The 16,573-nt window shown below is 48.9% G+C and overlaps 1 protein-coding gene across 1 annotated transcript in view; it reads right to left on the reverse strand.

Annotated features, from left to right (window-relative positions):
• HSPA4 (heat shock protein family A (Hsp70) member 4) overlaps window positions 1-16,573 on the reverse strand; it is a 711,161-nt gene that overhangs the window by 381,783 nt on the left and 312,805 nt on the right. Inside the window, exons 10-11 of the mRNA XM_069652484.1 lie at window positions 14,088-14,194; window positions 7,789-7,922 (exon numbers count right to left, since the gene is read on the reverse strand). Of these exons, the coding sequence (XP_069508585.1) occupies window positions 7,789-7,922; window positions 14,088-14,194 (241 nt within the window). The remainder of the gene's footprint in view (window positions 1-7,788; window positions 7,923-14,087; window positions 14,195-16,573) is intronic.

A 16,573-nucleotide genomic window follows, 5' to 3' on the forward strand; every position in this document is an offset into this window, starting at 1 on the left:
CCAACCGGTGACAATGCATGATGCAACCGGAGAGCCATCTGGAAATGGAAGTCTTCGAGAGAGCCTTCCCTTGATTCACAGACCCAAAGTTCACAAACAGTTGTGACATCTTCCGAAAACTTCATGCGGTCCACGTAGAACTTCAGCACTCTAGCCACATCCAGCGAGTGCAAAGTCCTCTCGGCCGGCGTCGAAGGCGACGGGAAGAAAACTGGTAACACCAAGGGCTCGTTGAGGTGCAAGTCCGACGGCACCTTGGGCAAGAAGGAGGGGTGTGTCCTCGGCACCACCCTTGTGTCATGAAAAGTCAAGTATGGAGGCTTGCAAGATAGGGCCTGAATCTCTCCCACTCGTCGTGCGGAGGTGATGGCAACGAGAAAACCAGTTTTCCACGACAAAAATTTGAGTGGTGCAGAATGCGTAGGCTCAAACGGAGGCCCCAGGAGCGTAGTAAGCACCACATTAGGCTCCCACACCGGGGCCACAGCCTTCACTGGCAGGAACCAGCAGAATAATCCCTTGACTAATTCCTTGACCAAGCAGTGCGACAACAAGGATGGTCACCCTCTGGTGTAGCGGGAGATGGACTTCATGGAAGCCTGGGCCAGCACCGACTGGCCAACGACAGCAAATATGGAAGTACCTGAGGAGCCTTGATCCTCTGCGTGCCGATCTCCTGGGAACGACACCAAGCAGCAAATCTTTTCCACTTTAGCCTGTAGCATTTCAAAGTAGACAATTATCTAGCCTTGGTGAGAGATTCCTTGCAGTCCGCCGGTAGATTGTAGCCACTGAATTCTAACACTGCAGGAGCCAAGCCTTCAGGTTCAGAGACCCTGGATCATGGTGAAGAATGGAGCCTCCTTCCTGGGCGAGAAGATCCGCGACCACTGGCAGCTTGCCTGGTGTAGACGCTGACATGCTAGGGTACGGATACCAGATCTGCCTCTGCCATGCCGGTGTGTCGAAGGTCATTAAGACGGCACTGTTTGAGTTGACCGATGACCCAAAGTAACAACGGCAACAGAGGTAACGCATACAGAAAGAGGCCCACAGGAATAACAAAGCGTACCCCATGCTCCCCTGCTGGGGAAACCTGCTGGCCAACCTCCGATACTTGGTGTATTTTCGCCGTCGCAAACAAGTCGATCTGGGGATTGCCCCATCTGAGGAACAGGTTCTCCACTAGGTCTTGCCAAAGTTCACATTGGTGGCAAGAGCGAAGCTCTCTGCACAGGGAGTCAGCCGTTAGGCAAAGTTTGCATGAAGTACCCTTTGGGACCACTACACACAACAAGGACTACAGGTGTAAGCAAAACCAACCTTTGGTACTAGTCTGTACTACACAGTTTTTGGTAGCTGAGCAGCCAGGATTATCTCAAGAGGGGAATGTGAGCTATAAGGATGTTACACAGAGGTCTACAGTCATAAATATTCAAATAAACTCTTACAATCAAGGTTTCTTGGTAAAAAACAGTCAGTCATAAAACATTCACTACAAGGAGGCAACAATCACAAAAATATACTTCAATACTTATTACCATTAGTTCGAAAGGTATTTGAAGGAGGGGCAAAATTAAATTCAGAGCATTTGAAGTAGGAGCGAAAAGGCATTGGTTAATGAAACAAAGTACAATTATTATTCTTAGACAGTGCACATAGTATGAGTTTACCAGGAGTCAATGCAATATGTTAGGCCAACGTCAATGGGCTAAAGTCTTGTATAGGATAAAACTGTTCTGGTTGTTAAACTGTAAAGTCTTTGCCAAAGTTCTTAGAAGTAGTTTGTAAAAGCAAGAATCATATGTTGGGTCACAAGCTGACTAGGCCTGCAAGTTGCCCAAGTTTCAAGCACTTTCGCAATGAGAAGCAAGTTCTCTCCGTCGGGTTTTCACAGTACCTTACAATGAAGAAAAAGATGCAGCTGAAGACATCTGTTCCTGGCAGTTCCTGTTTATCTCGCTGTTCCTGAGCCTCAGTCGTGGGGACAAAAGGGAGGACTTTAAGGGACTCCTGCACTGGGACTGGTCACAAAGCAGGCAAATGGCAAATCTTCAATTCCGGTAGCTGTAGACAAGCACACAAACTACCTGGTTATTCGGTTTCCTGCAGCACTCTGAGGAAAATACAACCAGCTCCGAGAATGGTATCCAGGTGGCTTACGGTTTGAGTTGATTGGTTCCACCAACTGTCTTTAAAGGGCTTCTCTGTCGAGATGAACTTGGCAATTCGGACCTGCAGCAAGGCTTCACCAGGCAGTTGCAGCAGCCTTCCTCTTCAAGCTCATCTTCAGTTCTTTTGTTCCAGTGGTCGCCTCTGCCTTCCGAGCCAAGAGACTTGCCTTTTATCCAGTTTCCTCCCATTCATTCCAGCCTAGCTGCCACTCACCCAGCAGGGTGGCTGTCCTTGCCCGACAGTCAGCCAGCCAATCCCACCAGAGTGCATTTGGGTCTCCTAGGAGACTAATCACAGGGAATTTTGGGCACCTCCCTCACTTTCTGCCCACCCCAGACACTCTGGCGCCAGAGGCGGTCTCCAGTCCTGAAGCCCGCTAAAGGCGTAGGAACAAACGGGTCAAACCTTGTTTGGTGTGCAGAGAAGCTCCAGAAGGCCCTTTCCAAAAAAGAAATTGCGCAAAAAGAAAACCGGGACACGTTACCGGTGTTCGCGTCGGGAAAAATCATGGTAGTTCGTTGTAAAACCACTGCCACCAGCCATTTCGAGAGGAAAGTGTAGCATTTAACTGCTACATGAGTATCTAGATACAGGATACTAGGTTACTCCTCCAGCACTCTATTGTAAGATAGGATGTGCTGGGTCTAGGAATTTAAAAAGACTAGTAAAGTCAATTTCACTTTACTTTCTCTGGGAAATAGTAGTTTATCCCAGAGAAGGTATTTAAACCTTGGGACAGCCTAAAAGGCTGTCGTGTGACTGCACTTGAGGGTGCGGTGTTGACGCATGAAAAGATGATGTCTATGGAGTTGTCTTAAACTCCATAATCAAAGAACACAAGAGTAAAACACATGAGAGTGAAAAAAGGCTGACTCTCCATGAAAAAAATAAAAAAAGTCCTCAAAACCCAGAAAAGTTGCTTGGGGTCTCTAAGGTGAAGGAAATTTGCACATTTATGAGAATTCGCACTAATATCGGTGACCGTGTTCTTTACTCCTGCCAGATGAAACGGGATAAGGAACATACTCTGGCCGATGTGCGCCTCTTTGGAGAGCGCCAGCGACCACTGGTGCCCCCCTGTTTCGTGATGTAAATCCTGGTGGTATTTTCCGTGAAGACATGCACCACCTTCCCCTTGAGGGACGGCAGGAAAGATTTGAGGGCCCAAAACACCGCCCGTAGCTCCAGAAGGTTGATGTGCAACGTCTTTTCCTCTGGCAGCCACATGCCTCTGGCGTGAAGACTTTGTTTGGGTTCCCTCATCCCTCCAGGGAGGTGTCCATTATTACCGTCTCCCGATGTGGTGGGGCCTGGAAATCAACGCCCCCAGTTAGATGAAAGCGCACCCCCACCACCTTATCGCCCAACAGAACCCCTCGTTGAGCGCGATCTTATCCTGGAAGCTCTGATACCTGAATCCAAAGGGCGTCGAGGAACTCCTGCAGTGGCCGCATCCATAGCCTTCAGAGAGGGCATGACAACATCATGCCAAGCACAGACTTGATGGTCCTCACTGTGGCGATATACAGAGCGAGCAGCTGTTGCACCTTGCCCAAGATGGCCGCCACCGTCTCCTCGGACGGTGACGCCAGGCATGACACGTTTCTGGGATCCAGGCTCCGCACAACGCGTCCAGTGATCAAGCAGGACTTTGCATAGTTCACCGAGAACCCCAGATCCGTCAGTAGGCTGACGGTCCTCACTGTGTGGTCAACAGCGATGTCCTTCGAGGTGGCCCGGATGAGCTAGTCCAAGTAAGGGTAGACGTGGATCTATATGTGCTGCCACCGGCGGCAAGCACTTGGTGAAAAGCCTTGGTGCCAACTTCAATCCGAAGGGAAGGGCATTGAATTGGAAATGCTGCTCCTGAACGACAAAGCGCAGAAATGTGCAGTGTCCCTTGTGAATTGGGATGTCGAAGTACGCATCCTCCAAGTCCAGCGACAACAGAAAGTCTCGCTCTTCGAGCTGTCCGAGCATGTGCTGAAGGGTGACCATACAGAACTTTTGAGATTTGATGTATTTGTCTAGTCCGAGGTAGAGGATGTGCCTCCAGCCCCTGGTCTTTTTCACGAGGAAGTACCTGGAGTACACCCCGGAGCCGCTTTGGGACAAACTCGATCACTCCTTTCTTTAGCATTGCCAGAACCTCAAGCAGCAGCTGAGGGACTTGGTTTCCTGCTGGGCCACAGGTGGTATTCAGGGACACCTATGTTGAAATTCCTGAGTGTGTCCGTGGGCAAGAGCATCCAGCATCCAACAGGCGGTGGAGATGGTCTTCTACGCGTTGACAAAGTTCGCCAGCCGGCCTCCCACCAGGGTGCATGGGTGGGGGGCCTGACATCAGGGCTGGTTCAATCTTGCTTGGACGAAGGACCACCTTGAGGGCCTTGGTTTCCTGGGCCGAAGAGCGGGAAGGCTGGCGGTAATGAGAGGTGCTCCCGCCAAAACCTTTGGAAGATCCTTGGGACTTGCCTCCTGACAACCGTCGCTGTTGAAGAGTGCCCAAGGCACATGACGTTGACAGCCTGTAGAGACTGCCCTACAGCCTTCCCAAGATATTGTCTCCATCAAAGGAGATGTCCAAAACCCTCGCCTGAACGTCCTGACGAAAGTTGGTGGCCTTGAACCAGCCATCACAACAAAGGAAACAAAGGAACCCCGCATCGGCAATTTTCGTGGCCACTGTGATGGCGTGGTCAAACGCCACCTCACCTTCCTGCAGAATTTCCATACCCAGTTGATCACTTATCTTGGCGGAAAGTCCAGGATGGGAGTGATTAATTCACAGCTCTCAGTCTACGATGGCGAGAGCGTTGGCGGCCTTGATGGCAGTGGCCGCAGAGTAGAAACCAGTCGCCCCATGGCATCTAATTTCTTCCCCTCGCTGTCCGGAGGGGTGGATGCTGCCTAGGAAGAAGTGCCCGACGTTGACGTTTTGGCTGCTGCCGATACCAGAGTCCGGCGACGGTTGGGCCTGCAAGCACTTGGGCGCAGAGTCGGGCACCCTGTACTTAAGGCAATCCCTCTTCACCGGGGCCATAGAGGGGTTATTCATGAGAGACAAACCTTCACCCCAAATGTCAGCCAGGAGTGGGACAGAGGATGGTCTTTCTCTTCTACTCTTGGTGCTGGTACAATAAGCCCTCCTTCTCCTATGGAACAAGCTCGAAGAGCTCCACAGCTCTGGAGATCATAGCGTGAAATGAGCCGATCTCGTCCGGCGGAGATGATGATCTGGGAGGCAGCGATGGGGAGGTCCCCCCATCCCATTGTTGTCTGTGCCCGTCATCATCGTGTTGGGGTCCGCCTCATCCCTCATGGAGGGGAGAGGGAGGCGTTACAAGGAGAGGGAGCGTGCCTCTTATTCTTCTTGGCCAGAGGTTGCTCCATCGCCAGAGGGTCAGCCGTTGCCGCGGGAGGGACTGCCGGCGCAATAGGCATCCTTGTCTGTATCTCAGAGACCAGAGTATGCAGTGCAGAGAGAATGCCCACCAAACGGTCTCTAGGCGGAGGTGGTAGCGAGGCGGAAAAGGAAGCTGGGGCACAGACAGGGCGTCCAGGCCCTTGTCGCCCTGCGGGTCTCCATTGCCCTCAACGGTATCCTCGGTAGATGAGCTCCAGCTCTGAGGAGATATGTGCCTTGGAGGACCTACGCACCTCCACTCCCCACCCCCTCTGTGTCCAGAGGGGACAGTCTCACGGAGATGACCGACATCTTCTCAGGGGTCTTCTCCATGGGTTGGAAGGAAGACTCCAGCCCAGAAGGGAAACTCTTGCCTTCGGAGGTGCGCCCTGCAGATCTGCCTCGGCAGCCTTTGCGAGGGACGCCACCACCCCCCTCGATGGAAGGCAGGCCTTTGTGGGGTGTACCTGGGCCTTCACGGTCAGGACCAGTCCCTTTTCCCGCTTTGCCTTCTCCTAAGAGCAAGGGTCAGCCCCATTATCCCCCTTGGCCTTCTCTCTGAAATTGCCCAGAGGGTCAGACTTCTTCTTGGACGAAGATCCTGAGTGCTGACTGGTGACTGAAGTTGCTGGAGATGTCAGACGAGCCCCGGCCGCCGCAGAGCCCACCCAACAGCACTCGCGCGGGCAGTGGGCCTTGCAGTGCTTAGCCTTCTGTTGGACCCCGGCGGGAGGGGCGCACTCAAAGATCTTAGAAGCCCGCTCAGCTTTCTTGGAACCTGTGGAGCCATGCTCCTGGGCCCCACCCAGAGCAAGGGCCTTGGCATGTAGCCACTCTTTCAGATGCCTATGCCGATCCTTCAGCGTGCGAGCCAGCAACTCCTTTCATAAAGCACAATCTTTTTCCTTGTGCATCGGGTACAGGCAGTAAAGGCACTGGGAATGTTGGTCGTCCGGGAAAACATTCCGTAAGCCACAGTCGGAGCAAAGCTTGAAAAAGGGGGGGTTGAATCCTTCTCCTCCGACATGGTCGCCATAGCACAGGCCTGAAGAATCTTATGGACGCCTCCACGTAGAAACTCAGCAAAATATGCCACGCTGAAGAATCCATAAAACGGGTCCCCGTTAATCGGAAGGTTGATCGATGGAGCACAGGGCTTGACCGAAAAATAGTGTAAAACTTTCAAAAAGCTAAAAAGATACAGAAAAAGCTTGAGAGCTAAATGCGAGGACTCCCAACTCTTGAGCGTGTGGTAAAAATATGAAGATGGCTGCCAGAGGAGGTGCTTAGGTTCAGGGTAGTCGTTGCTCGGAGGGCAGTGTGACGCAGAGCTCAGTGATTACTTGTTAGGAAAAAGACAATTCAGAAATGAAACTAATTTTTTCTTTACAGAGGATTCCCAGCCTGACAGGGAATATTGATGAGCATGTGAATCCAAGCCAGACCCCATGCTGGAGAACAAAAATGTTGTTCGAACAACATCCACTGCCACCAACCATAACTATAGGGTTAACACTGACTAAAGTCACAGGAGCAGAGAGAAGGGTGATCTAGAACAGTAGTTCTTGGGGAAAATAAAATCATATAAAAAAGGAGAACCCAAAGGGTCCCCAGCAACACTGCACAGAGGATTCTATGTGCTGCAAAAGTGTAACAAAGATGCCTTTAAGAGTTCTGGAGGAAAGCAAGGCTCCATGTTAATGGGTTAAACAAAAAGTTCCCATGGTTGGAGCATGTAAGAATGAATGCGGGGGAAAAAAGGCTGCCCTCATTCAGGAGAAGCAAAAGGTCCAAGTCCAGAAAAAATTGCTGGGGAGCCAGGGGGTGGTGGGGGGGGGGGGATTCGGGGGCTAACGAGAGGGGATTAAGCATACAACGTATAAATCTCCCCAACACAGACAGGCCTGCAATCCATCACAACCCGGAAAGCAACAAAGGTTCTCTAGGAAAAGCCTCTACCATGCAGCAACAAGCATAACTTGCATAGGTGTCATTAAATCTGAAAATGATCAAAAACCATGCACAACTCGGGCAAGATGCACAATGTTCGCAGCAAACTTGAGTCCAAATATGGCACAAGCACAGCTAAGCTTGCACTCCACTAATAGGAGGGTATTGAATGTCAGCGTTAATATCTCATATGCCCAAACAGGAAATCAAAATTTAACATGGAACCTACTGAACAAGTAGAAGTTGTGGAGACTTACCAATGGTGGGGTCTGGATAAGGTAGTTCCTTGGGACAATTATAGTATGCCTCTAGTGTGAAGGGCTCTTTTCTGTAGAAAGTCAGAACCTTTGAGAATGGGGCTGGGTGATTCTTCGGAAAAACTTCACAATCGCTGCAAACAAAAAGACACCGGAAATTTAAAACATTACAATTTGACCCTTTTGTTTTAACCTGTTAGCAGAAGAACAAGTTACTTCTTACCTTGTAACATTCTTTGGATGGGATGTTCCTCTGACGTATTCCTTATCTTAGATAGATAGATATCTCTTTCCAGCTTTGCTGGCCTTGGAAATTTTCTCTCTAGAGGGCGCTGCGCGTCGACGTCCGCCGAGTCGATGTCCCTCGACAGCCGCTGTATCGACGTCAGCCTGCCTATAAAGGCCGCGTGCAGCATCCTTTGCTCAGTTCCGTTTTGTAGCCCACGATAATTCTTTCTGGACTAGACTAATCACCCTGAAGGAGCATAAGCTGCAACAAGCGAAGTAGTACTGCGGGGATGGATGGGAGGGTCGATAAGGAATACGGAGGAACATCCCATCGAAAGAACGTTACAAGGTAAGAAGTAACTTGTTCTTCGAAGGGATTGTGTCCACCGACGTATTCCTTATCTTAGATATGCTCCCATAGCAGTATTCTGTTATTGGAGGTGGGAGTACTGACTTCATGCTTCCTCTTATTGATGAATAGAGTGCAATACTGCCCTTCCAAATCTAGTTTCCTGACTGGAGGAGGAATCCAAGTTGTAAAACCGTGTAAAGGTATGGACGGACGACCGGACGACCATGTGGCAGCCGCACATATGTCTCGAACCGGCACTCCTCTTTTGAGGGCCGATGAAGCTGTGATCCCTCTGGTCGAATGAGCCCTAAGATTTTGAGGGGGCTCTTTTCCTGCCAGTTTATAACATTCCAAAATGGCTAAAATAATCCATCTGGAAATGGTCTGCTTAGTTATTGGTAGCCCCAGCTTGTGACATGCGTAGCCTACAAACAGCTGGTCTGCTGGTCTTATCCTAGCCAGTCTACTAATGTAAAAACTTAAAGCCATTCTTGGGTCCAGCCTTTGTAACCTCTCTTCCTCTTTCCCCGGATGGGGAGGAGGATAGAAAGATGGAAGGGTAATCTTCTGTGTGATATGAAATTCAGAAACCACCTTTGGGAGGAAATTAGGCTTCACTTGCAGAACAACTTTGTCTTTGTGAAAGATTGTATGAGGGGGTTTACAAGAAAAAGCTTGTAACTCGCTCACCCTTCTTGCAGATGTAAGTGCTACTAATAAAACAGTCTTAAGGGTAAGAAACCTTAACGAACAAGAGTTGAGTGGTTCGAAAGGTATGCCCATCAGGAAACGTCAGACTAAATTTAAATCCCATAGGGAAACCTGGAATGGTCTTGGGGGTTAAACGTTAGTTAACCCCTTTAGAAACTGTATTACCAAGGGTAACTTGAAATAGGATGGTTCTTCCGCAGTGCGCTTGAAGATGGATAGCGCTGCGAGATAGCCCTTGATGGTGCCAACTTGAAGGTCTGAATTCGCTAAATAAAGTAGGAAGGACAAAACCATTTGTGTACCACATGAAAAGGGATTGATAGTCTTATCCCTACAACAGCTGCAAAATCTGTTCCAACGGCAGCAGTATAAAGATTTTGTTGCTGCCCTTCTTGCTGAAAGCAACACCTCCATAACGTCATCAGGGAGGTCCCAATTCTTGTACCTCAGCCTTTCAGAAGCCAAACGTGAAGGTTGAGGGTTTTGATGTCTGGATGGAGAACCTGACCTCCCTTCTGTGAGAGCAGATTATCTCCGAGTGGAAGTCGAATTGGAGGGCAGATGGACAAGTCTAGAAGGTCCGGGTACCACGTTCTCCTGGCCCAATCCGGGGCAATTAGGATCATGGTTTTCCGGAATCTACTCCTGATCATTTGAGGAATGACAGGGACTGGTGGAAACGCGTACAGAAGTGGAAACTCCCAGTCCACTATCAACGCGTCTCCCAGAGCTCCTCTCGGGGGAAATTGCCTTGAACAGAACAGATCGCACTTCCTGTTGACACTGGTGGCGAACAGATCTACCTGAGGGGTTCCCCAAAGGGCAAAGATCTCTTGAAGGACTTCCTGAGCTAGTTCCCACTCGTGGGAGACTGCTCTGCCTGCTCAGAGCGTCCGCTGTCAAGTTCTTCTCTCCGGCTAGGTGAACTGCCGATAGAGAGATTCCTTCTTGGATTGCCCAAAACCAGAGCTGCATCGCCTCTCTGCACAAAGATAGTGATCCTACGCCTCCTCTTTTGTTGAGGTAATGCATGGCCACTGTGTCGTCCGTCATTATCAGGACATTCTTTCCTTGTACAGATAGCAGAAAAGCCTTCAGCGCAAGTCTGATGGCCCTCAGCTCTAACAGGTTGATATGTAGTCTGGACTCCGATGGAGACCAACGACCGCTGATGGTCAAGTCGTTGGCGTGGGCTCCCCACCCAGTGAGTGAGGCATCCGTGACTACTGTTATCTCCGGCCAGGGTTGCCAAAACTGTTCTCCTTTCAGAATGTTCTCCTGACAGGCCCACCACTGAAGGTCTTGAGCCACCCTGTTGGGAACCTGAAGATCTGTCATTCTCCCAGTGAATTGTGACCACTGAGTTCTCAGTGCACACTGGAGAGATCTCATTCTCAGGCGAGCCTCTGGCACTAGGAAAATGCAGGATGCCATGAGGCCTAGCAACCTCAAAGAGTCGAAGGCTGGGAGGCGTTGAGCATTTTGAAACTTGGTGACCATCTGTAGAATATCTTGAGCCCTCACCTCTGGTGGCGAGGCTTTTCCCACGGAAGTGTCCATGATCGCTCCGATGAACTGGAGTCTCTGCGATGGTATCATTTGTGACTTCCTCAAATTGAGGGAGAAGCCCAGTCTGTCAAGGGAGTGCCAAACATGATCTAGCTGGATCTGAGCTTGTTCCGAAGATACAGCTCTGATCAACCAATCGTCCAGGTAGGGGTAGACGTGAATCCCTTCCCTCCTTAGACTTGCAGCCACTACCGACATTAACTTGGTGAAGACCCTCGGGCGGAGGTCATCCCAAATGGCAGCACTCGAAATTGATAGTGAGAGTTGCCAATTGCGAACCTCAGGTATTTCCTGTGTTTGAGATGGATAGGCACATGGAAATAAGCATCCTGAAGGTCCAGAGATACCAACCAGTCCTGGAACTGAAGGGCCTGAAGGATCTGAGAGAGAGTTACCATCTTGAATTTGTCTTTCCTGAGGAATTTGTTCAATTCTCGCAAGTCCAAGATGGGTCTCAGTCCTCCGTCTTTCTTTGGTATGAGAAAGTAAGGGGAGTATCAACCCTTGTTCCTCTCCGCTACAGGTACCGGTTCTATGGCACCTTTCTCTAGCAGGTCCAAAATTTCCTGCAAGAGGAGAGGATCTGGAGCTTTTTGAGAGCTGATCCCTGGTGGATGACTGAGGTATGCGTAGGAGAGGCAGGTAGTAACCTTGTGCAACTGTCTCCAATGCCCAAGCATCTGACGTGATAGCCTGCCATTCTGCCAGATGTTGAGTTATCCTGCCTCCTACAGGTGTCGTGAGGGCAGTCCTCAGAGTGGTTTTGGGGCGGCTGATGCAGATGCCGATGGTAAAGAGGCACCTGCTGTTGCTGCGGCTTTTGAATATCTACCCCGTCCACCTCGGGTAGTTCTTTGTCCCCTTTGAGACGGTCGTCCTCTACCTCTTCCGAATGCGGAGTAGAAGCGAAAACACTTGCCTCTCGCAGAGGTTCCTGTGGGACAAAAAGGTGTCTGACGGATTGCAGCGCCTAGGGATTTTGCTGCGGCCTTTGATGTTTGCAGTTTTTCTAAACTGTCGTCCGCCTTTTTCCCAAACAAAGAAGAGCCATCAAATGGCATGATCAAGAGCCTGGCTTGCACATCCGGGGCAAAACCAGACTTTCTCAACCAAGCGAATCTCCTGGTTGTTGTACTTGCCGCCATTGCTCTGCTGATACGGTCAGCCGAATCAATGCCCGTCTAGAGGGATTCACACATAGCGTCTTTACCGTCCTTTATGATATTTAGGAACGCCTCTTTTTCTGCTCCCTCCGGGATGCAGTCAGCCGCTGTAGAAGCACACTCCCAATGTGTATGGATAAATCTAGCAAGGGTGCAAGTAGCATTAATAGATTTTAACACCATGCTACATGCCGAAAAGACTTTCGTAGCCATAGCATCGTATTTTTTATCGTCCCTGTCCTGTGGGACGGTAGGATAAGCCGTCTTGACATCGGTAGAGGATGCTGCCTGTACCACCAGACTTTCTGGGGATGGGTGTTTGGACAAAAACGCAGGGTCTGCAGATACCCTGTATTTAGTAGACAGTTTTTTATTTACTGCCGGGACGACATCTGGGGTTTCCCAGTTCGTCATGATTTTTCTTTGAAGAGCTTTATGAAAAGGTACTACTGGATCCTCCTGTGGACCTTTATCAAGAATATCCGTGAGGTCATCCTGTTGGAAAGCCTGTGAAGGTGTTGACCATCCCATAAATTCTGTAATCCTGGCCATTAAGGCTCTATAAGGGGTTCCAGCATGCTACCCCGGGTCCGGCCTAGCGAACTCCACCTCTGGGGAAGTGTCTAAACCACTTGCCTCATGTAAGGAATCATGGAGTTCCTTTAATCTGCGTTCCTCTGAGGATAACTCCTCTTGTACTGGGGTTGCAGATCCCTGCAACTCAAATGTCTCTTCTTGGTCAGACAGTTCTCCCTCTTCCATAATTGAGGACATTGTTCTCAATTGGTCTGAGCTCACAAAGGGTGTGAAACCCATCTCCAAGGCAGAGGGTGCCAAACTTGTCGTAATCGGCCTCGGAAACGTCGATGTCGTTGACGCCGAAGGCTTCGAACGTGGCGTTGAAAACAAAGGTGGAGGCCTTGAAGTCCTCGATAGAATCGGAATTCTGCTTGAGGATATCGACAATCTCGACGTCATCGAAGACCAGGGAATAGCCACTGGGTGTGCCGCAACCGTGACTTTCCTTGGCGTCGACGCCGGTGTTTAGGATGGCGTCGAGTCGACAGACCCGTGTGTCGAAGGTCCCTTCGACAACGGCGTCGAAGACACTGACCTCGGCGTCGACGGAACCTTTGAAGAGGGATTCAAGGTCTTTGCTTTACTCAAGGGTTCGTGATGCGCTCGAGTAGCTTCCTTCGCCGGGTGCTGTGACTCGTGGCGTTTGGGACCTTCGGGTCTTTCGACCAGAGCATCGCTCTCGGCAGTCTTCGAGGGGGTCGAGGCCGCTTTCTCGAAGACGCTCATATTTTTTCGGAATTCCTCTCATTCATTCCGGGAACTATGTTTCGTGGGACAAGGGATTCTCTTAGGTGAAACAGAGGAAGAGGAGGACGAAGAAGGGGATCTTCGGCATCTCCTTTTCGAGTGCTTCGATTGAGGAGTGATGGGACCCGCTTCGAGACCTGGAGCGCGAATGGTGACGAGGAGACGAACATCTCGACTTCGTCGAGGAAGAAGAAGCTTTAGAAGTCTTACCTTTTTCCAGCTTCCCCTACACTCCTTCAGGGCCTTAGCTGTCATGGACATACAGTCCTCACACTCCGAACAATGGTGTTCAGCTCCCAAACACCACAGACAGACCCTGTGAGGGTCCGTTAGCAACATCTTTTTTTCACAGTCTCAGCATTTTTTAAAGCCAGACCGAGGGGTCGTCGGTTCAGACGAAGAAGCCATCGAGTATGGATCAAATATCTCGAGGAAAATGGAATAATATCTCTACGAAACTGAGCAACGATATTCCGAGGTACTGAGTAAGCGCGGAAAAACGGAACTGAGCAACGGATGCTGCGCGCGGCCTTTATAGGCAGGGTAACGTCGACTCGGCGGACGTCGACGCGCAGCGCCCTCTAGAGAGAGAAAACATTTCCGAGGCCAGCCAAGCTGAAAAGAGATATCTAAGATAAGGAATACGTCGGAGGACACAATCCCTTCGAAATAAAGATTTCACCCACATATTTAGAAAAACTTGATATCACTATGCAGTGTGTGAATCTAAAACATCCTATACTGGAGACGCCAGTTTTGAGAAACCAGTGCAACGGCCAACAACTACTCTTTAGTTAAATTATTCAATTACATACTATTTTAAACAGAGCGAGAAAATTAAATCAAAAATCCACCCTGTGGACAGAATGTTCAGGCATTTTGTCCACAGTCCTGAACTCTACCACCTGTGCAAAACACTAGGTTCTGAACCTCAGAATGATCAGCCTTACCTTAACCCTTCCTCTGCAGGAGAGTTCCACTTGAGCGATATTGGATATGGTACCAAATCTGTGATTGAAAACTCTCTCACTTTGAAAGCCGGGGATAAAATTGCACACTACAAAACAAAGTCACAGAGCATATCAGTTTAAAGTCAGCAAGGGTCTTTACTGTAGCAAAGCATGCTTGAAACATTGTACTTTTGAGCCCTGGAGAGGACTATCCCACAAGTGTGGTTTCTGTAGCTCACACCAGGATTGGTTGGAAATAATCAAAACTCACAAATGCAAACTTTGCAGTGTACAGACCACTGGACATATGCTTTGCAAGGACAGAATATATGATAATCAGGACAGCTTTTATAACACGACATTGCCCAAGACGAATTCCAAACAGTGTGCTGTTAGTTTACCTACTCCAATCCACCCAACAACTGCAAGCAGCCAGCAATAGGCTGTTATTTAATCCTGCAATTCCTACCGGTAGTTTCTTACAGAACATGAAAGCCACATAAAAAAACAGTTTTATGGCGTTTAGTCAAACCAAGGCAAGTACATCAGCAACATACCAGTTGAAAACTACAGAACTAAACAATCTGGGTAGTTTTTACCTACAACTGCGAAACAGTATAACTTGATCATTCATAAACCGAATTACATTAAACATTTGAAAAGCTGATACTTTGGGCATTTGCAGTAGAATATTGCATTTAACATTAAAAGACATGCCTGGTGTTCATCCTGCAGGCGTCTCAATGTGGTGGTTCTAGAGCCCACTACTGTAGTGAATCCTGCATCATGTACCTTTTTAAAGTACAAGTATGATACCCCAAACCCACCCAAGTAATTCTAACTCTGCGCAATGCTTCCGACAAGTATGGCGGAAAAAAACAATCTGAGGGTCCAACACGCGTGAGGGATCATGGGTACAGTGGACCTCACACTAGGGATAGTATTACTGGCATGCCCTGCGTCGATGCCCATCTTCTAGTTTCGAAAAACAAACTAATATTCTGCAGGTTCCACTTGAGTTCGGCCTATGCACAGCATGTGATCTAAGCAGATTTCACAAGCCTCAGAAATATATACATTATATATGCGCGATAAATTACTCACCATAATCATATTTCTGATGCTTGCATCTGCTTAGTTCACATGCTGTGCAGATTAGCAAGCATGTTTGGAGAAGGTGGTGGGATGTGAGAAGGTTCATGGGCGAACAGATGTCTTAAAACCGCTGGTCCCACCTGTGCATCTGTCTTGGAAAGAGTGTCAATGCAGTAATGCTGAGTGAATGTATCGAGCTCCGCGTAGCTGCTTTGCAAATGCTTTCTAGAGAAATATTTGCAATTAATTTGAGTGGCTCATGTGCTCCTTGTGGACTGAGCTCTATGCATGAAAGGCAGGATCTTGTTTGATAATGAATAGCACAATTGTATACATTCAACTATACATTTGGAGATGGCATTTTTGGAAATTTGGTCTCCTTCTCTGCCTGCTGCTATGGAGACAAACAGTTGCTCTATTTTTCTTCGCTGTCTGATCTGGTTTACATAGTAAAGGACCGCTCTCCTCACATCCAGTGTGTGGAGTTTTACATCAACTGAGCTGGTGGGGTTCTGAAAGAAAGCCGATAGCTCAATAGACTGGTTTTCGTGAAATGTAGAGATTAATTTAGGGGAGAACCTAGGGTGAGTACGTAAAACCAGCTTGTCTTTATGTATGTTAAAGAAAGGATCCTGCACTGACAGTTTGATTTTCACTAACTCGTCCTATGGAAGTAAAAGCCACTAAGAAGACAGTCTTGTAAGTCAGGTGTTTAAGACTTGACTTGTGCATTGGCTCGAAAGGAGGTCCCATGAGCTTAGCGAGTACAACATTGACATCCCATCCTGGCGGCAGATTTGAAATCGGAGGGTGGAGTCATTTTACTCCCTCCATAAAAGCCTTGATGACGGGAACCTTTCACCATGATACCTTATTGCGGGCAGTAGTGTAAGCTGACAAGGCCGCCAGGTGGACCTTTAAAGAGTTTAATACTAACCCAGAGTCTAGCAAATGAACCAAATAATTTAGAATGTGGGATGGAGAATATTCTATGGGGTTAATTGTTTTTAGTCGGGCACCAAATTACAAATCTTCTCCACTTGTCAAGATAACAGTGTCTAGTGTTAGGCTTTCTTGCTTCCTTCAGGATATCCATATACCTCTGTGGGAAGTTAAGATGGCAGAACTCTATGACTTCAGGAGCCATGCGGCCAAGTTCATTGAGTGAGGTTGAGGGTGCACTGTTAATCCCCCGTGCTTAGTGAGCCGATCGGTCAGGCACCGGAGCTTGATGGGATTGCACAACGTCAGTTTGTGCAGATGTGGATACCAAGGTTGTCTTGACCACATGGGAGCAACTAGGATGAGCGTCATATGTTCCTTGTGTATCTTGTTCACCACTTTCTTCATGAGAGGTGTTGGAGGGTGGCGGAAAGGGCCGGGGGGAGAAA

This window comes from Ambystoma mexicanum, chromosome 3p (genome assembly GCF_040938575.1).
Source record: "Ambystoma mexicanum isolate Mex_15411 chromosome 3p, UKY_AmexF1_1, whole genome shotgun sequence".
NCBI lineage: Eukaryota > Metazoa > Chordata > Amphibia > Caudata > Ambystomatidae > Ambystoma > Ambystoma mexicanum.